Raw genomic sequence first — 21742 nt, forward strand, 5'->3', positions numbered from 1 at the left:
TGTGTCAGCTCCTGCAGTGGAAACACTTTTTTTTTAACCGATTAGGTGTTGTCACATGAAACGTTGTTGTGTAAATGGGGCCTGAGCTGTACTGGGAGATCACCACCCCACCACCACCCCCCACCCCCGGGAGAAGGTATAGGAAGTTATAAGAGGGGAAAAAGTCTTCAACTTTCTGTGTTGCTACAACAGTCCTGACCTTAAGTATCCAGGAAATTGATGGTTGTTCATATTGAGGCTCTGCAGGGTTTTTTGCTACGAACTGAATGTCAGACCTTTTTTATCGCTGCATATGAAGCAAGGCATCGGTCCAGGTATTCTGGCGGAGCACCACACGCTGTTCCCAGGACTCTGCTTGTAACAAAAAGTTGACCCGTCTTCACTGTCGGAGCTCTGGAGGTCCGCCGCAGCCTGCCGGAGCCACATCTTTTAAAGCACTTCTCAAAGCAGAGCTGTACAGGCAGACATTCTCACAACCTGCTTTTATGTCCCTTTTTATATCACCGCTCCATGTCTGTCTGCCTCCTCTCAGTCAAATTATCATTTCCATTTTTTTGTTTACTTTCATCTACTTCTCTTTGCTTTTTCGGAATGAGACACTCTGATGTAAACACGGGGATATTCTGTCCCCAATGTTCCAATTAATTTGGCGGTTTTAGACTTTAAACTCTGGAATCTTCTCAATTTGAATGTTTGTCTGCATTTTGAATTAAGATTGTTTGGAAAGAAACTATACTTTTCTATTTAAATGGACACGTTAAGGCTATATTTCGGTTATTCAAAATGGTACACAGGTTTTTCCCTGAGAGGAGTGTTAATGGCCATGATGGAGATTTGATTTGCATGTTTTGTGCAGTATTTAATCTGGATCAAATGAAATCTGCCCCCGGGGGGCTCCTCCATTGGCCGCTATGGGCCGATGCTGATGGCGAGGCAGCTGATAGCAGAATGAATCTTTACGCCTCTGTTGTGAAAAAGTGTAGTGGGGGTGGAATAAGCCCAGAATAAAGCGTGCATGCAGCTGAGGGAGGTGGGCGGCGAGGAGGGCATCTGAAAGAGATACGAGCGAGGTCCAGATGTACAGCCTGGCCATAAAATGCTCCGGCGCTCTGCAGCAGCAGCGAAACAGATGTGACTTTTAGCGTGCGTTTGATGGGAGGAGGAAACAGGTTAATGGATGGATATAAAGTGTCCTGGTGTAACCAAACCCTGCAGAGCTGAATGTAACTCGGGTAATGAGGCAGATAGAGCGAGGACATCCTCTCCCTCAGGAAACTAGAGCCATTGTTCTTGTGGGAGATCATTTTTTGTGGACGACAGCCCCAGGCAGCGCTAAGGTGCTAAATTTGTGAGATAAGAAAAATTTAAGCTCTTGTCTCTTGTGGCCGAAGGGGGGCTGCCCGTGTTATTTATAGTCTGTGTATGTGTGTGTGTGTGCTTGTACGTACACATGTTCACAGGCCTTGTTGCGTTACTCTGTCAGAAGTCTGTGTTTTATGACGCAGAGCAGAGGCAGGGTGTCGCTGTGATTTATGGGGCTTCGTTCCTGCTCTGACGGCTATGATTGGACCAAAAATAGCATTACAGTGTCCTGCCAAGTGCAGCGTCTTCTGTGTATATTTCACTCAATTTACCATATTTCAAGGTCTAACGAGACTATGGGCTCTCTTGTTGACGATGGGGAAAGTAGCTGGATTATTCATATCAATACTGCTGGGAGTACCTTATGGTTTCAGCCAGTCCTGACAAACATCGATCTGTACATGCTTTACACTGAGTACGGTCGAGAGTGCTGGAGTCGGTCCCAGGGCAGGGGACACATCCACAGTTCAGTTGAGCAAACACACAGACGGACCATTACACACACACACACACACACACACACATTCACACCGATGGTTGATTTAGGGTCACAGTTGTTCTCTGTGAATTCAAAACAGAAAGTCCTCAACCGTGAGACAACGTAGCTCGCCACTCCTCTGCTCTGCCATCCGCTGTCTTGACTTTGAAATGGTGAAGGGAAAATCAATATCTACCAATAACGGTGATTTTACAGTGAGAATGTGGGTATTATGCGTTTCTGGAATAAATGAATGGCTGCACTCTGATTCACAGTGGATAGAATGACACCCGTTTTAACTCGCCATGTGCCATCTTGTTCTGCCAGTGTAATTTACTGAATTAACAGGAACGCTGTTTGGTTGTGTTACACACAGCCTTGTGTCAGTCCAAAACTCCACCTGCATTGTTGACTTTGTGAAGCTCAATTTTTTTTTATATGTGTTGTTCGATAGTTATATATCACACATTGGCAGTGATGGTGCTTGTGTTTTAAACATTTATACGTGTTGCATGAATACACTTTGACACGGAAAGGAAAGGTAATATTATATTTAAGTTTCATAAAACCTCCAGTAGAATTCTTGCTTGAAACAAGGTGACTTAAGGTGATAGATTTTAAAATCCATAACTAAACTGATCCCATTCTCCTAAATGTTGTCGTGCCAGTGGAGGATGAACCCCTCACATGGCAAGTCAATCAACAATCAGCAACATCCCAGTTTTTTGTCCAATCAAATCCAACAAAATGAGATGTAATTACATGCAAACTACATACACACACATTATACTACTGCCGATGACACAGTCGCCTCATGGACGAGGTGCTCCATGTTTTCCTCTTTTCTTTCCCCTGACAGGATCCAGGCTCGGCCTGTTCACTGGATTTCTTCATGTTCTAAAGCAGTGCGACATGTGAAGAACATGCGAGTCTGTTGCTGTAATTATTGGTCAAAGGGTGTCTTTATGTGTTTATGCAGCTTGTGTTTTCTGTGTTATCACGGTGTATAAATGCGTTTGCTATTTCAACACAATTGTGAATTAATACGGATGGAAGGAAAATGTGCAATGTGTGCAAACCAGCCACTCAAAGGTGCTTTAGAGAGACTGAAGTCTTTAGAATTGAGAGCTGCTCCGATTATGCACAAAACGCTGATAATGTGTCTGAAACGTTCCCTTCGAATTCCCATAAATATTAATGTGTTGTGTTGTGGTGGGACCATGGATTGGGCTGTGGCTCCAGTGGGGGGAGGAGAAGGAGGAGGAGTGTTGGGAGTTAAATGTGGGGTCAAACAGAGGGCACAACAGAGAAACGGTCTAACCCCCCCTCCTCCCAGCACTCCAGGAAACCGGGGTACCAGAGACACGGTAATGTGCAGCAGCCTTATGGGCAGAATTAATGCACGGCTGCTGTTTGCCGAGCGTAGCTAATCGAGCAGTGAACTCCAAAAGCACACGCGGTAAAAATCCAGTTGTGCTGAAAGGCTTATTCTAATGTGTGTTTTGTCTGGTTATTAATACGTAATGGCTATAGCACAGACTTAATGAGGCATTATTATGTTTTCATCTGACTTCATTCAAATTGCTTCATATGGCACTGGATTATTGCTCAGAGAGTGAGTGTTGTCGCCTTCCACAACAAACTAGTTTCAAGGTATGGGTGAGCAGATCAGGGCAAATGTATGATGGCCGTATCGCAGGGTTATGCTGAGGTAACGGATAGAGCAGGTCCAGCTGGTCCAGAGCCAGGCCAGCTCTAGATGGGCGTCTGTTGGGCCCCGCAGGCCATGGCTTGATGAAATGCAGGCTCGTGGCAGGAGCTGCGAGGTAAAGCAATCCCAGAAATCATGACACGGCGAGCGCACGCACAGCGGGCCTCTGTCATGGAGCGTGGAGGTAAATCATTGGCGAGCTGCACCTTCAGCAGAACTTAATGATTGACTTGCAGAATAAAGCTGCGCCGACTGCAAATATCCTCTCGCAGAATAAATACAGGTTGTGTGTACAAATCTGGGGGGAAAAGGTGAGATAAGGTTGAGGGGCTACACTGACGTTTTGTTTCTGAAACGTTGCTGTTTATCAGAGAAAGTTTGAAATGTTGCACGTTTACATCAACTACTACCACAACCACATCCGAGGGTTTCAAGCAGAAGTGAAAACTGTATTAAACATTTGTCAGTGAAACTACTTTTACAATGCATTGATTGTACTCGATTACAAATAAAAGAATGAGAAAAGTAGTTTGTATCAAACTATGAAAGCTACATCATGATATTTTCTTTGAAACTGAAATCCCTGGTTAAAGCTTGCTTTGAAAATGCTGAAGAAGTTTGAATATTACTACTATATTATATTATTACAGCTGTTTGTTATATTATTAGAAGCCAAATAGATGGTTTATAATTAATGTTAACTTTAGTGAAACTCCATACATACACACGTGCAAACTGAAAGATTTGTCCAAAATGCTATTTGATTACAATATTGGGATTATTTGGAATTTTTGACGTCCACCCCAAGTTGTAAGATTTTGTACAGGATGATAGCTCCTTCTGAATGTATTCACTGTATTTTAATGTAGGTGGTTCTCTCCTGATCCTCTCAGAGGATTAACTGTTATTTTCACATTATTGTCTGATCATCTATTAATGTTTTTTTCACTTGGTCTTAATTGCATTGTACAGTGACCTTGGGTTTTTCTAAAGGCACTGAAAATAAAATGTGTATTATTATTATTTTCACTACATGTTGAGGAAACACAGCAAAGAGATCAGATAAAGTATTGTAACATGTGAATACTTGGTCATCCCACAACATCAATGTAATATCGGTGCTTCTCTAATCATTTACTCTGACATTTTCTGTAGATATGCAGGAATATTGTCAGTGTAGTGCCTTAGTGGGTAAATGTAATTAATAAATGCGCCTCTACTGTCTGACAAAAGTTCAAAATTGTACGGTGATTAATTATTATAATTCATTTCCATATGACGCTATTGCTATTAAATCACTAATCCAGGATCACATCCAGTTTTGCTGGCTTGTTATCAAAACATATGTTATTGAAATTGAAAGCATTCTTAGCAGTTATAGTTATAGAATCATGTTCACTGAACCCTGCAGTCTCCCTTTGAACTTGCATATTGATGATTGTAGAATATAATCAATGTTACTACTCTCAGTTTTCCTTGTAGTGTTACGACTAATTAGCTTTACAGGACTTCGTTATGTTATGATATTGAAATATTCCCTTTTCTTGTTCAATGTATCTCATGAAGAGTTTTTCAATAGTTTGTTTCAGCATGAATTAGGTTCATGTTATTGTGGAGCTGAACCCAGCTGACGATGGGTGAAGTCATCGGTTTATAACATGGCAAACTCAGAGAGACGGAAAATCACTGGCCTCTTCAGGCATTGTCACACCTAGAAAGAACAACACATGTACATTAACAACATGCAAACTCCACACTGAAAACCAAACTGAACCTCTGAGGTGAGAACCTGAACCACGACTCCACCATGCAACAGTTAACACCATTTGCATTTTTTGTAGTTTTACGTTGCATTTTCAATAAATAAAATACAATCACCTTAAACGTAAGAGTTCACTAAAAAATAGTGACTATAATGGCAATTTTATGGAGATCTCACAAGTAGTGTGATTCTGTGTTATTATAAGCGTAATGGGATATTTGACCAGACAGTGGACCCATACATTGTCACTACATTTGCGTTGGAGTGCCACCAAACTTTAAAACATTTTTATTGACACAGAGATGGTTTATTGATAGTTTAACAGGCATCCTCAGCTGATAAAAGTTAATATAAATAGACCAAAAAGTAAGTCATCATAAATGTTGAGATGTATTTCTTTCATGGTGTCTTGTAAACTGTATTTTTAGGTCTGCAGGACGAGCATGTTGTAGGTATGGCAGCTGTTGTTTAGAGACAGGTCGACGCAGAGAGCTTTCATAAAAAGTTCAGCAACTGAAACACAATCTCATTAAATCAACGTTAAGTATTGGATTTTATAAATATTTAATATTGTGCTGGTGTAGTTTACCTCCTTCATAGGTCAGAACTCTGCTGCGTTCCACTTTATCTGTCATTTATAGCAGTGTGGAATGAGCGTTGCAGAAAATCAGGATTGTCCGAGATGAATCACATGAGAAACAGATGCCTCGGCTCACATGATAATCACACACCACTTCCAAAGCGCTGGTGTGTTTTTCATTTCATTAAGTCTGTTCAGAATGAAGCATTCTTGTGGTTGAAAATGTCGATTTATTGTGGACGACAGACCAAAGCGAAGAAAACTGTGTGTGTGTGTGTGTGTGTGTGTGTGTGTGTGTGTGTGTGTGTGTGTGTGTGTGTGTGTGTGTGTGTGTGTGTGTGTGTGTGTGTGTGTGTGTGTGTGTGTGTGTGTGTGTGTGTGTGTGTGTGTGTGTGTGTGTGTGTGTGTGTGTGTGTGTGTGTGTGTGTGTGTGTGTGTGTGTGTGTGTGTGTGTGTGTGTGTGTGTGTGTGTGTGTGTGTGTGTGTGTGTGTGTGTGTGTGTGTGTGTGTGTGTGTGTGTGTGTGTGTGTGTGTGTGTGTGTGTGTGTGTGTGTGTGTGTGGACATGGATGCACAGAGAAATAAAAAGCAGGGAGTGTGTGGGAGCAGGGTGGCTGGCCGGCTGCTCCAAACAGGGAGTGAAGAATGCACCCCCTGCTGTCCCGACCTTTGACCCCACAGACTGCAGGCCTCGAGGGCGGCCCATTCCTGCAGAGAGACAATGCTGCAGATACCTATTGAGTCTTGGCTTTTTACTCTTTTACAACCCCCCCCCCCCCCCACCCCCGTTTTTTTTTTTCCTTAACGTGGCAGTCTTTACGACATAGAAACTTCTCGCTGTGCAGGTCCAGGGTCCAAGTTTGGATTTAGTGGCTGCATTCAGGGGCGTCGCTTTTGTGCCTCCACACAAGGCTAAAGGAGGGTGGGATGCTCGCCTCCCTCCCTCTCTCTCTCCTCTTTCTGCTCTTTCTCTCTCTCTCCCTCTTTTTGTTGCTGGGTTAACACACCCCCCCCCCCCCCAAAAAAAAAGCCCACTGACATTCTGGCACCTGTTTTCCCCACAAAACCATTTATTTATCCCTGAATTATTAACTAAGAGACCACTAAGTGTATGGCACTCGGTGACATGTCCTGACTCTGTGGAGGGGTGGCGCTGGTTGCTGTGGCAACAGGGGAAACCTCTTTATCAAAAATAAAAAGGGGGGCGGCAATTTGGCCAATGTCACCCATATGGAAGATCTGCTCCTAAAATTGTTCCTGAAATTTTAGGAGATTAATGAAACACACTGCAGCAGCAGCAGCCTTTTCCATTCTGGAGGCCTGATGTGACGCCCACTGGATGCTTTCAGCTCTGCAATTTTCAGGGAGGAAGCACATTTTCTCATCAGAGTGTCTGTGTAGTGCATGATGAGCCCTGTAATGAGCACAGTGAAGCAGGCGGCAGTGAGTGAGAGGCCTGGACTTTTTCTCTTTTTGTATTTTTGGAATATAGCTGACATGATAAATGAAAAAAATGGATATTTGAAAACAGACGAGGCAGCGATTTTTAAATTCATGCAACCAGAGCTGTGCTAGAGTTGAGTGATCGTGGTGCCCTCAACATGAAAGCGTAGCTCCCGTGCTGGTTTGTGTAAGGCAAAGCACCAGACGCATGCAAAGCAGAAGGAAGCCGGAGCGTATTAAGAGATAGGTCATCACACAGAAAGGGCAGCGACTTGTGCAGCTGTCACGGGATTTTCAGACGTGTATTTCACCACCGGGGGAGCCGTGGCGGTGAACACTCTTGACCGGGTAAAGTGATAGTCGGGTCAGAGAAGCACAGATGGAAGCTGGAAACAACACACACGCACCACGCTGGCTGAGTGTGGGCTGAAGTATTGCCGAGAAGTGGGAGGGGAGGGCTTTCTTTGTAACCACGAAGAGCAGCAACAGCGTTTTGAAGTGGATACAGGCAGTTAGCGAGAGCCTCGGGAGTAGATTGAGCAGAGGCGGGGTGCAGCATGGAGGAATGTAAAGCCGGAGCTGGCTGCAGCGGTGAAGCCAGCAGAGGAGGGAGCAGGAGCAGGCGGGAGAATTCGTTTCATACCTGTCTACAAGCACCAAGACTTGAGAAGAAAATGCAGAATGACTTAAAAGCTTTCTGCTGACACATGATGGATGAACTGTTGCTGCTGCTGTGTGCTAACATGTTAGTTTGAATCCGTTTGCTGATAGTTCTCCATGCTGCACAGGTCAGAGCTGAAAAAAAGAATAAAGGTTGTTTGCTGATTCTTAGAGTCAAGCAGTCCGGCCACGGGTCTTCCTCTGCACCGGGACGGTAAATCTTTACGGTCAGAGATCACACCGCCTGCAGGCAGTTCCAATAAAAAAGTCCCAGCAAAAGACAAGTGCCTTTTGTTGAACATGTCATGAGGGGCGCAGTCTGTCCATCACTCAACATCTAACAAACCGCTTTGCACTCAAGCTGAGTGGAAAACCATCGATTACCTGACTGGTATCTGCTCCTAACTGGAGATCATTATACAATCTGAAATATTTGTCTTTATTCTGAGAAACTCTACTCTTTTGAGGATTTTAATCAAATAAAACTGGAGCATGATTTCCTCTGTCGTCTCTGAATCATCTAGAACGCATTGCTTGTTTTTCGCTGCCAATAATTTCCCCTTCACATTAGTGAAGAGCTCACACGGAGACCATTTTGCCTGATAATAAATGCCACTGAGACTTACTAACGCGGCAAACTTCCACAAAAAGAATCTTTTCATTTCCAGTCATCAGGTGGATTATCATCAACATATAATGCTGAAAGATGAAATTCTGAGCTGTTATCAGCACACCGGCAGGAAACCTCTCATATCCTCTGTTCTCTGTTGGCCGACTCTCTTCTGTAGTGGCACGCTTGTAATGAAGCGGCGATGGGAGCGACTGGCAGACGCCGCCGGCCTAATCGGTCCAGTGAAAGTAGATTTGTGAGGAGATAGGACTGGAACAATCGCAGGTGAATTGGAGATGAGTGAAGAAATCTCTTCCACTCCAGTTATCTCGGCAACGTGACGCTCGGCCACCGCAGCCTGTGAGTGACGGAGGCCAGATTTCAGTGAGACGGGCGTTCCCCGAGGCCAAAACCCGAAGCAGATGTGAGGGGATTTTAAAAGTTTTAGACCACAGAGCACTGGAGCGTCTCCACTGCAAGTAACCACCTCTTAAAGTGCAGACTGTTTCCATAAAGTGCAGCAGTGTGAAGGAGCATGAAAGCGAGCGGCACGCATGACATTTAACATGAAAACGTTGATATCTCGGCCTCGATTCCTGCTCCTCCTTTACTCCCGTTCTCTTCGGGGTACAGGTCGTACATGCATGCAGTCATTGATCCCATCAGGCAGCTCTTAAAGTACAATCAGCCGCTTCTTTGATCGGTGAGGCGATAAGATTTTCAGCCCTGCTATCGCCATGCACACGCACACGTCCAGCGGCCCCACACCGAGCTGATTCGCTCTTCTTCTGGGATATGGATCCGCAGCCATGCGTGATCCAATTAGTATGATGAGCACGGGGTGTAGTGTGAGGCTAATGCTGGCGTGTCTAGGAGAGTAAATGGATTGTTAGTATGGATTTCCAGCTCCCTGGAGTCTTAACAGTTGGTGGCCTTTCTCCACAGGGTTATTGGCACAGTTAAACCAGTGTGTAACGATATCGCTCGATCTGCTGCTCGTAACACACTCTGTTGATAATGGTAATGAATAGGAGTCACTGTAGAGAGCCTTAGCATTGGTCACTTGCAATGCTGATCCTATGAAGATAATCTCCATACAGTTTAAATGATGATTTCATGGCCTCTTTGAATAGTTGGAAAAACATCTGTGCATGTTAGGACATTAAAAAACATCTTAGCGTATCATTATTACATAGGTTGAGAATAAAAACTCTTTGTAGTTTTTCTAATATAAATCTTTTTACTGCACACAATCCCACACTGCATCGTATCATGGAGAGACGCTCAGGAAATACCAAGCATCACTGTTTTCAGAGGTTTACACAACATTCTGATCATTTACTCACCAGGGTTCCCATACTACATGTTCCTTTTTCAGTCAAACAGAAAAAGTGGGAAGTTACACGATACAGATGTAATGGACCTTTCCTGACAGCTTTTTATTGATTTATTAACATGTCCAAAGGTTTAAGAGCAAGAAAATGAGAGAGAGCATCAGGTCATCTCACTGTTGCTCACAAACGATTAGCTGAACTGTTATTTATTCTTGTTTTGTGCTACATTGATTGATGTGAGAGCAACAATAATCATTGTTTCCTGCAACAATATAGAACAATTTATCAATTTTGATGGGTTTTATTGGGTTGTTTTTTGTTTTTGTTTTTTCAAAAAAAAAGACTTCACATGTAAGCATTAGATAAGTTGTTTTTTGTACGAAGGTCAATCAGTCCCTCTGTTACCATTTATATGAAGTTTGTAGTGAATGAGTGTACTTTAGAAATGATGTGTGCTGATCTGAGATGCTGTCCAGTGACGTTCTTTGAGTTATATGAGCTTTATCCCCAGTGTGAGTTTGAATTCCACATCTGGGAGGAACCGGGAGGTGGTTTGAGATATTATTTGATATTTTTGAAAACATTAGTTCGTGACCAGAACACGTTGGCTTTAGCTCCAGATGTAAGTGTCAAACGCTAAAGAAAGCGAATAAACCTAACAGTCCATCTGTCCTGAGGTCAGAAAGTTCAAAGTGCCTCTGAAGTTTACAAATGGACTTTCTGGCCAAATGCCAAAATATTGAGTGACTGGGTTTTCATTACTTTTAGAGAAAGTAACTGTTTCACCCTGTGAGCTGAGCTTGCAGGCTGTAGCTTGATAGCTAGGGTGCAGATATGAAAGAATGTTGTAATTCAAACAGCAAGAAGGCAAATAATAGCATTTCCTACTCAACATGAAACTATTGCTTTAATCTTCTTTGCCCTGCACACAGCAGCACATGGGAAAGGCGTCTATGAAACGATGCCAGACGCGCCCTCACCCGAGTGCATGAGTTATGAGTTATGTGCCATTTTTTACAACCGATCATGTCACATCCTGTATTTATTGTCTGAACTACAGTAGAAATCCTGCAGCTCAGCAATGAACCAATATTTCAGCAGGGAAATTGATCGCCGACATCCAATCCTCATGTTTTCTTTTCATGAGAACAAGAGTAGGAGGAGTTGCTACTACAAGTGTGAAGATCTTCAGGGTTTGAAGGGGATGGTTCTGGAGCGGCAAGTAGACGACAGTGAAAATCAACACTCTGCTGTGACTCTGCTGTGATACCTGTACGACTCCCATTGATCCGCCCCCACCCCTCGCACAGCTCGTCTGTGAAGATGCAGAAATCCATTTGTCGATTTGTACGTTGGCGACGAGACTCTGCAACGTGCGTGTTTGTGTCTCGTTACTCACTGGGTCGATCAGTCACCATGAAATCACAGCAGACATTTCATTCTAAAAATGGATGTAAAGCGTGGAAAATATTTAGCTTCTCTCTGATCTGCAGGCAGACCTGATTAGAGGATGCAGTGAGTTTAGTGCCCAGACAAAGAGGGGGAATCGCTGCACAGCCCTCCTTTGCTCTCTTGATGCTGCAGGCTTGGAGGAGGTGCACCACTCTCGTCCTCTGCTCTTTAAATGAATAACCCTGCACTTATGTTATCTTAACATAATCTCCGATGGTGTGCATTAACCTGCCATGTGGTTATAGATTCAGTGAAAAGGCGTCTGGATCAAAAGAGGCTGACAGAATCATGATTGTAGGATTGCACTGCAGAGCTTAATATTTAAGTTTAAACAGACTAAAATGCTTTATCTTGTTTTATTGCATTTCTTCAACTTGCCTTAAAAAAAAAAAAGAAAAAAAAACACACAAAAATGAGAAGTCGGTAAAATTTGAATCCAGCCAGCTCTTGTCAACATCTCCACTTTACCAACTCTAAGAATTACAAAAATCTAAAATCAACTTTTAAAGTGATAAGTTGTTGTTTTTTGATGGGGAATGTGTTGTCGCGCTATACTTTTCCATCAGTTCTACTTAAACCCATTGTTGTCCAATCATGATCCGTTTGAGAATCCTTCCTGCTTCAACAGTGAGACGAGTGGCTTGTTGTCTCCAACACATTCATGAGTCGGGTGTCGAGGCTTGGACACGTCTGAAACATGCACAACCAAGATCAGACTACATGTGTGGTTAGGATACACAAAAAGAGTGTTGTTTAATGTGTTGTGTGTTCGGGTTGATTCCAGTCTTGGTGTGGGAAAGGCTTGTAATAGTACAGAACAACTGATTCAAATGCACATATTTGTGTTCAGAAGTAGGAAGGAATAGTAAATAGTTGTAATTCTGATGAATTAAACATAAAAATACCTAAAAACTCATTTTAAACAATTGCATAACAAAATGCACTTTTTCCACTTCAGTGTTTCTGATGATTGTTGCTCGTCGCTCTCAGTGGATTGTTTTCTACAGAATCGATCACCTCATCACTCTCTGGTCCATCTCACACATCTTCAGTCTGATCCTGCCATCAAAGCTTCCTCAGCCTGGGCGTCAGGAACCGGCTGAGTGCGAAGCGGCTGTAGATTCACGGACGCACTGTTGGGCTGCTGGCTTTTGGAGACGGCCGTCCTATAAACCCCCTTAACCCCGTCAATTTGTGAGCACAAGATTGAATTTCCAGAGCAACGTGTGGTAAAGATGTTGACTGTGGCAGACTCTGAAGTTTGCGTTTGAGTGACGTCCAGACCGACACGGGTCATGCGGCTCCGGGTTGTCTTGTCCGAGGGACCGAGCGTCTGACCTTAAAGAGTCTGAGGTTGACCTCCACATGTTGTCTCTCAAAGGAGGCGAACCATATGAATAAACCATCCCGATTGCAAGTGTTTACCTCTTCTCTCTCTCTCTCTCTCTCTCGCTCTCTCATTCAAGTCTTTGTATTGGAGGCTTGCAGTGCAGAGAAGTCACCGTTTTTGCAAACCGAGCAACAAAAGGTTTTTCGTCTGCCTGTAGCTCAAAAGAAACCAAACTCCAGAGTGACTTCACTCAGCCCCGAGGAAAACGGCGCTCACTTCATTTGGCTGGAAAATCGCTTGGAATGAGTCGCACTGTAAATCATTTTATCATACAGACACTCAAGCATTTGGCTCTGGTGCAAAAAAAAAAAAAAAACAAGCTTTGTATGAAGAAAAATATAGTTTTTATTTAAAGATTTTTGAATGTCACAGTGTTATTTTTTATTATCAAGACTGTCTGGGCAATATTAGTGATTGTATTTGGTGACTTCTAGATTACTTTATGCAACTCTCAAATGTCACTTTTGTAAGTCAGATTGTGCCGAGAATATAGTAATTTCTTGGGCAGGTAGATGGTTGGTTATTTATTTTTTACATGGTTGGATTTACCATTTCTGACAAACTTTACATGAAGCGACGCATTAACAGTCCCACCAGGGGGAAGAAAATGAAGTTCAATAATTTCTCCAAAGACTCATTGATTTATGGAGGTGGTGACTAGTGTGTCAGAAGTGAAGCTTTACAAATATCAGGTGGGCCATTTATCTTGTTTTGGGATATTTTAAGTGAAAGTGTCAAGATATCAATAAAAGTAATTTTAGAATCTTTAAATATCAGTTTCCCAGTCTTTCAGTAATAAACCTATAAAACAGTACAGTAAAGGATTTGCATCAGTAAAGGATGAACCACACTCGGTTTCCTTCCCTCGTCTCTGGACTTCTGAAGCTAGTTTCAGGATGTGATGTGACATCGGCGCTGGTTCTTCTGTAGTCGGCGAAGCAGCAGCGCTGCACAGTGCCGCGGCTATTCTCTATTCACTGCGTCGGACTCTGCCTCTGATATGGAAAGTGAGCCCCAGAAACTGCCTGATCTGCCCTTTGATGTAAAGGACTACACTGATCGCTGAACTCTGTGAATGCTGTCAGCTCGTGTGAGGATTTATTTTTCCCCCCTTTCTTTTTGTTACTTTATTGGGCTGTATTAACATCAGCTTGTCATATAAACGGTGTTCTGCCTGATTTTAAGAGCAGCGGGTGATCATGAATGCCTGTTAAATGTATGAATTGTATATGCTGCTTTTCTCTTTTTCCTTTTATTCATAGCACAGCAGGAGCCATGCAAGTTTCCTCCAATTTGGCCTCTTTCAAGTGCAGCAATGTGCTTATCTCCCTCTATTCAGTCACCACAGGGCCTCTGCCACTACTGTGGCACTTTATGCTGCTCTCATGCCCTTATGCCTCTCCTTTAACCAGCTACACAAGTGTTAAGAAGTGTATGTATTTCATTAGACCGTTGTTTATCCTGTCAGGTAAACATGATGCTGCTGTCAAGATTTTAGTTTTACACCATGCTCTGAAATTGGCATAATTACCAATACGCTCCTCCTGAGGTGTTTTCCATCCGCATTCTCTTAACAATCTCTCTCATCGTTGTCTCTCTGCAGATGAAGCTGTGGAACAAGTACAAAGTAACCAGCATCCCGTCTCTAGTGTTTGTGGACGCAGCAACGGGGAAGATCGTGTGTCGAAACGGCCTGCTGGTGGTCAGAGACGACCCTAAAGGTGAGCCCAGGCACTCATCCTCAAGCCATCTTGCTGATTTATTTTTATTTCCCAGCCTGAAGCGCTGACCCCTAAGCTGCTCCGCTGAACGGTTAACCTTAACCCCGACCACCAACCATTCATCCCTGAAAAGAGTCATGGTTTAATGAAGTAATTGGAGCACATTGTGGGGTCAGAAGGACAAGACAATGCAGATATCTTCACCTCACATTTAGCCTGTCGCAGCAGTGTCGCCCTGAAGAATCCCAGGTAGCGTTCGCTTTTGGCTGCAACACTTTTACACTCAAGAGTTTGAAACCTGCAGATTGGACGGTTCTCCTTCACCTGCCACTCCCACTTGTCTCCCATAAAACAGCAGCGGGTAAACATCCGGATTCCCCCAAGGCGAAAGGGCATAAAGAGCTCGTCTTATTATGATTACTAGAAAAACCGGTAAATTGGAATTGTGTAATTAACGGGTCAAAGACACTGGCAGGAATTTCACGGTTTTCTGCTGAGTCCTAAAATGTGATCGGTACACTAATGGACAAACCCCATATGACTGTAGGAAAAGTAAGTTAATCCTTATATATAATGACTGGTTGAACCTTTGGCAACAGTATGCCTTCCTGTAGCTGATAATCAATCCTGGAAACATGTTGAGACCATTTTTCCTTTCAGAACTGCTTCTTATCATTTATATTCTCAGGATGTCCACTCCTAAATCCAATTTGCCTTTTATTGAGTCGTCAGCAGAGACTGTCTCTTTTTGAATGACTGGTTTATTTCAGTTACAGTGCAAACATTGACATTTTGTGCATTCAGTTTATAGTAATTAAAAGTTCACACCGACTTTTTATTTATTTATTTTTTTAATTTTTGTAACCAAAATGGATATAGGCTGAAGTCGAGGCTCATTTTTGCGAAATCCATTGTTACCCAGAGCAAAAAGCTAAACCTTAGTTATTTTTCTTAATCATTTGTAATTCCAATCATTTTTCATTGTAATGATTCATTATTTTACATTTCAATGTGTTTTTTGAAGAAATTTGAAGTCAGATTTACACAATTTTAAGTTGTCGCTAAGTCCATTGCACAATATGACTCTTTTTTTTTTATTTTTTTATTTTTTTCCCCCCCACCATCACTGAGAGTTTTTATTGAATATGCTTCAAGATGTGCTATATTACGCGTAATTGCTTGTGAGGTGTTGGGTTGTTTGCCTGTACTTGTGACTTAGATAGAGATCTGATCACATTTTCTGATCAATTACTGCAGGAAACTGGTTTTCACATACAGTTTCCTGCCAGAGTTTTGAGGTTTATAAGATAAACAAGAGGTGCTGCCAACACTCCATTCACATGCCTTCAAACCACTGCGGAAGAAGAGACTCGCACAACCCCGGCCTAATGTCAAACCAGTATTTGTGGAAAAAATGATGGAAATATGGCATTTGTTTGTTTAGGTTTCCCCATATAATAATTAAGGTTAGGTTTTCTCATCACTTTGGGCAGGAGTTGGGGAAAAAAGCTCACTTGGCACAAAACAACTTTGAAAGAAAGAAATCAAATGTAAAAACCATAGCAGAATAAACTTTCCAGATGTTAGTGGAGCAAATGGATCAAAATGCTTCCAATAAAAACTCTTTTTGCAGGATTTATCACACTCTGAAAGTAATTCCCATCATTGCGGCTTCCTCAGTGACCATTTAGGATATACATTAGACGGTTAACACCGAAATGCACCTGAACTGCTTCACAAGTCAGAATCGTTCCCAGAGTTAATCTTTAATTTGTGTGTCAGCGTTGTGTATTGGCAAAGTGGCTCCACATTGGATTGTCTTTACTGTAGTTTTTGGGATGTTGGATTTAAAGAAATCAAGGCCTTACAAGTTCATCTTTACATAGATCCCTGTATTGTCACTTTCACTGTCAATAAGCAATAGACTACTATTAAAAAATACTTTTTCAACTTGTTATTTCTACACTCACTAATCACGGGGAAAATGTCTTTAAACTGTTTAGTCGGGATTGGATCCAACAGGCAAGTTGTCGTTTTAGATGAAGCCACGATTGAGGAGAACTCGGAGAGCTCTATAGTGTGGAAGCTGGATAACCGTAAATCAGGTTCTAGTGACAGGTCTGAAGATGTGGTTGCAACAGCTTTGGGCAGTGAGTCTTTAATTTTATCCTTAATGGTTAGAATTTTGTAATTAACAAAGTTTCCAAAGTCATTACTACTCAAAGTTAATGGGATATGAGGTTGAACAACTGTGGCTTTTTGTCAGCCTGGCTACAGTACTGAAGAGAAATCTAGGGTTCTTGCTTTCTTCTATTAAGGAGGAATAGTAGCCAGTTCGATTTTTGCGAAGGGATTTTTCTTTTTCTTTTTTTTCTACTTTTTATTTAGGAGTTTTTTTACATTGACAGGAGTAAACAAACACAATACAGAATGAACATATAAGGTCATGGGATGAAAGTGTATCAAGGCAAATTTTGCTTCTTTACAATGTAATGTCACTCAAAGGGATTTTTCATAGATTAACAAACTATCTCTCCACGCTGTTTGAAATACTTCTGATCGAGTGAGATTCCATTTCTTCTCCGGTTTTCATGCTGACTTCTTTCATGTTCGCAAATGATAACTATACCATGAAGCTATCCCCCTGTGAAAAGTTGCTTTTATCTTCACCGGGGAAATGGAAATCAAGTGTGAAGCGAAGTGAGGCTGCTGCTCCATATACAACAAAATCAATCTGAGTGGGTCTAATGGTGAGACAGCTGTTTTCTACTGAATCCACGGACGGTCTCTGGATTAGAGATTTTCTGAATTATTCTGATGAATGAGTGAGTAAGATTAGTCTTATTTCAGCTTTGATTTATGACCCTAAAGCTCCTGAAAGGAACCAAAATTACTTAAGATATTTCAGTTTATGTCATATAAGTTTTACCAATTCTTAATTCAATTAGAGTCCCACTTTTCCTACTTACTGACTCACTTGAAGGAATCATACAGCTCTGGCAAACACTGTAAGTAAGTTACCATTCTTTACAGGTAAAAGTTTTTCCTGGTGTGTGAGTCGTCGCTGTCGTAATTATGGTGCAGCGTGAATATTCCAGCGTGTCCGTGTCTCATGCCCTCCTCTGCTAAACCTGTCATTTCTGCTCTTTGAAGTGGGGATGGAGAATTAACAAGAGTGGGCTTGCATTCCTTTCCTTTACCTCTGTGAGAACTGGAGAAAATATCAGTGTTTTTAAATAGTTTTCCCCCTTCACACTGTTTGGTCAGCTTGTTGGCGCTTTATAGTGGTGTGATAAGGGAGAACGGCTGCTCTGTGGATTTTCTATGAGTGCTGTGATAAATGTCTGCCTCATGAAAGCCAGCCTCGGCCGTCTGTGATATTTCCATGATTCATTAACTGTTTTCCAAAGTAGATGTGGGATTAATTTGTGGCCTCGGTAGCAAATATGGTCTCCAGTGCTTGAATTTTTTTCTTTTTTTTTTTTATAGTTTGACATGTGCTTCAAATTTGAAAAACATTGCTGCATTTTCCTTTATTGCGCCTATCTCTGACTGGGAACGCTTCCTAACATGACAAATCAATTCATGTACAGCAGCCGCAGTTCGGGGGGGGGGGGATAAGAGCAGTAGAAAGTTTGCCTTACATCGAGCCTGGGAGGGGCAGGTGAACAATTCAGGACCGTCTGCCTTTCACTCTCGATGAAAGGCCTGACTTGAGTGGCGGCAGACTCGCCCACAGCGTAAAGATGGAGTGCACTTTTACAATCTGGACGACAATGAAAGGCCGCGCCAGCGCAATGCAGACGTGTCATTCCTGCCTAATGAAGCCCTAGACAACCGCGCTCGCATAAAGAGGCCATTCTGAATTTGCCTGACAAGGTTTTTCTATTTGTGATTATGCTTCTTTTTAATTCAGCTGTACCAAATGCATCTCCAGAGCTTGACTGGGAACGATGGAGAAAAAAAAAAAAAAACCTTGAAAGGGGAGAGAAAAGTGTGAAAGGGAGCAAAAGGGAAGTATTTCTGACAGTCTTCATTTGCTGGAGAGGCCCAGCTTTTAGAGGTCATCAACCCCCACCATCCCCCTTTTTTTTCTTTTTTCGCTTCAGAGGTATTATTCAAAAGGATATAGTAAACAAAAAAAGACAAATGTGGATGACTTTTTGTTTTGGACAAACAGGATAGAGACAGAAAAAGACTAATGGTCTCAATGATTTTAGCCTCGGCAGCGGCGTAGTTCGAGGTTCAGGATTCAGAGTTTGGATTACAAACAATCATAAAATCACAGAGTGAATTATAAATCTCAGTTTTCAACAATATCTCAAAATTAGGGCCGTTTGAAATAACTTTGTGGGGCTGAGATGAAAGGCGTATCTGGTTTTAGAGATTGAGTGTGACTCTCATTCACTGGGATCATCATCATCGTCACGATTGCTCCGAGAGAGAAACTGTCACTGTTGGACACATGCTTGTCTGCTCTGCCTCCACTTTCAAAAAGGAAAACAAAATGATGAAATCGGTTAAATTATGGTCTGGTATGTGCTGCAAATGTCTTTCTATATGATTCCAGTTATTTTAATGATCTTTTTATCAAAATCAATTTTTCTGATCAAGTTCTTTGGTGAAAAAGTGTCAATTTCTGAAAAACTGATTTTAAAATGATCATCTGTGACTCTGATAAAGTTTAACTTCCCACGGGCCTCATTGCACATGGCTGGATGCTTGTAAATCATATTGTTAAGCTTTGTAAAGTAGGACTAATCTACTGGTGGCTATCGCTGCATTTAGCGACGCAGGGTAAATAAGACCTGCTTTAACATGTTTCCATGAGCTCAGTTTTCCATGATGTGGCTGTGATGTGATGCAGGAATAATAAACTCCTGTGTATTGAGAGTGAGACAAAAAATACATTTCTGTTGGAAACAATACAAGCACAAGTTGGTCATGCTTCCCAATCACATTGAACTGTGCATACTGGTCGTTTCATGAGGAGAGCGACAGCAGGCTGAACTGATTTCAGATTCCCCTCATAATCGGTCAGCTCTGTCTCGCTCCAATAAACTCACGTTTTCTTTCCTGTGTCTCATTTGCCCTCTGTCCTTCCTAACTGTGTCTCAGGCCTGGAGTTCCCCTGGGGCCCGAAGCCGTTTGCGGAGGTGGTGGCAGGGCCTCTGCTCAGGAACAACAGGCAGACGGCAGACAGCAGCTCTCTGGAGGGACACTATGTGGGAGTGTATTTCTCGGCACACTGGGTGAGTGCAGATCCACCAGACAAAGAGGACCTTGGTTTTTCTCTTTCCATCCACCTTAACTCTGAAAAGACGGAGACCTCGGAGGGGCAGCAGCAGCAGGGCACGGCAGGAAGAAGCAGAGCGCTCGTCGGGGCAGATATGGGAGTATAGCAGGAGGGTAGCGGTGACGCCATTGTGTGTCTTTGTTTACATTAGCAGCGGTTAACCATCGCCGTCAGTCCTTCCACCGCCACCTCTGCAGCTCCCGCCACACCCCAATGACATCAAGCCATTGTGTCGCTCTGCTGGATGCGCCGATAGTCTGCGAAGGTCACGACTTTCAATGCATGAAAGGCGTTGAATCATCTCTGGACTGCCGGTGATGAGATGCAGCGCCGGCACGGCGGCTGCCAGAGCCGCAGCCTCGGATCCCGACTCCGCAGAGCGCCGACGCCTGAACGCTGGCTCGCACCACACAACCCATACAAATCTGAAAAAGGCTAGTCTCCCAGGTCATTCCAGTTTGTGTGGTGTTCCTGCGCCACATTCCTCTTGGTTACGTCTGTAAATCCATCTGCTATTAAAGTAATTTTGTGAACTTGAGATGCCAGCGCCTCACCTTGGCATCCATTTATACAAGTACATTGGAGTAATTTCTCTCCTAATCTTCTGGAGACCTGCAGTGGCCCAGTACAGAAATACACATGACCTATTTTTTTTCTCCTGTAGAAGGTTTTGATTAAGGAAGTGAATTTTGTGGAATTTTTCTGCAGAATTGCCTTCATCATAGGGCAAGATTAAACTTTACCAGGAGTTGATCAAATAAAACATCTCAAAATATTTGTGAAATAAGAATAAATGAATAAAATGAATAAAAATAATGAATATAAAATATATAAAAAAAAAAATAAATGATATAAAAATGTATAATAATTGTAATAAGATATGAACTGTAAGGACACACTTTGTCTCACACTATTAATGAAAGTCTTCTTGATGAGTTTCAAAATGTTTTGTGGCCTTATCAGATGAATACCAGTTAAACTGTTTCGCTCTCACTTGATCTTACTTTAGATTCTGCGCTGTTTTATTTTCTTCTTACAGTTTATCTGCAGTTAACTCTGTGAAATCATACTTACTACAGTTGACAACAAACCTTTTGTGTTACTTTACTTTTTCCGATTACTAAAACAAAAAAAAATACCGCACACACACACACACACACACACACACCCAAACGTCCCCTCATCTTCTCTTTTCCTCCACAAATTGATCCCTACAAAGATCAGAAAACCCAGGGCTGCATTAGAGGGCTGGATAAGAGAACAGCAGCGACGTCTCATCATGAGTGGAGTGTGAAGCCGATATATCCACCGTTTTGTTTCCATGACAAGCCGAAGAGGAAGTAACGTAATGAGCCATGAACCGATGGGAGCTTAATGCGTCACATGTTCATCCCACTGTCTCTTTGTGTTTGTATTCAAGTCGGGCTTAATGAAGGCGCTTGGCACGCTGCATCGATTACCATGAGCCTGAGCTGCAATGGAAAGTCGTTGGCACCAGATTAATAAAAGAAATGGTGTTAAGGCTCATCGTGTATCAAAGATATTTTGAAGAACAATATGAAGCAGCCGTGGTCGATAATATATTTTGTTACCAGGAAATTCCACATTTATGCTACAAACAATGAATATTATGTGATTTTACTTTAATTGTATTCAGTGACAAAAGTCTGTTTTGTTTTTTCTGTAAAACTCTTATTAGTCAAGCTTTATAATGAATTAAATTTCATCATCCTCATTTCTTTGAGGTTTTGAAAGTTTGCAGGGAAAATCAAAGTGGTTCTTGTCCGTTTCTCAAACTCAAGGGTTCATTTTCCCACAATATTTTGACATTTTAGTCTCCAAGCAACACATATATTCTAGTTAAAAATTGCTTACTTCCAGACATAATTGCACAGTTTTCTGTGTGACTGCTGCAGATTGTGTTTTATATTATGTGTTAAATGA

The 21742-nt window shown here is 42.2% G+C and overlaps 1 protein-coding gene across 1 annotated transcript in view; it reads left to right on the forward strand.

The window, feature by feature from the left end:
* Positions 1 to 21742, forward strand: part of nxn (nucleoredoxin) — a 74496-nt gene that overhangs the window by 37565 nt on the left and 15189 nt on the right. The window contains exons 2-3 of the mRNA XM_080460585.1: positions 14385 to 14502; positions 19621 to 19754. Of these exons, the coding sequence (XP_080316711.1) occupies positions 14385 to 14502; positions 19621 to 19754 (252 nt within the window). The remainder of the gene's footprint in view (positions 1 to 14384; positions 14503 to 19620; positions 19755 to 21742) is intronic.

Source organism: Lipophrys pholis (genome assembly GCF_963383615.2).
Source record: "Lipophrys pholis genome assembly, chromosome: 3".
NCBI classification, from domain to species: Eukaryota; Metazoa; Chordata; class Actinopteri; order Blenniiformes; family Blenniidae; genus Lipophrys; species Lipophrys pholis.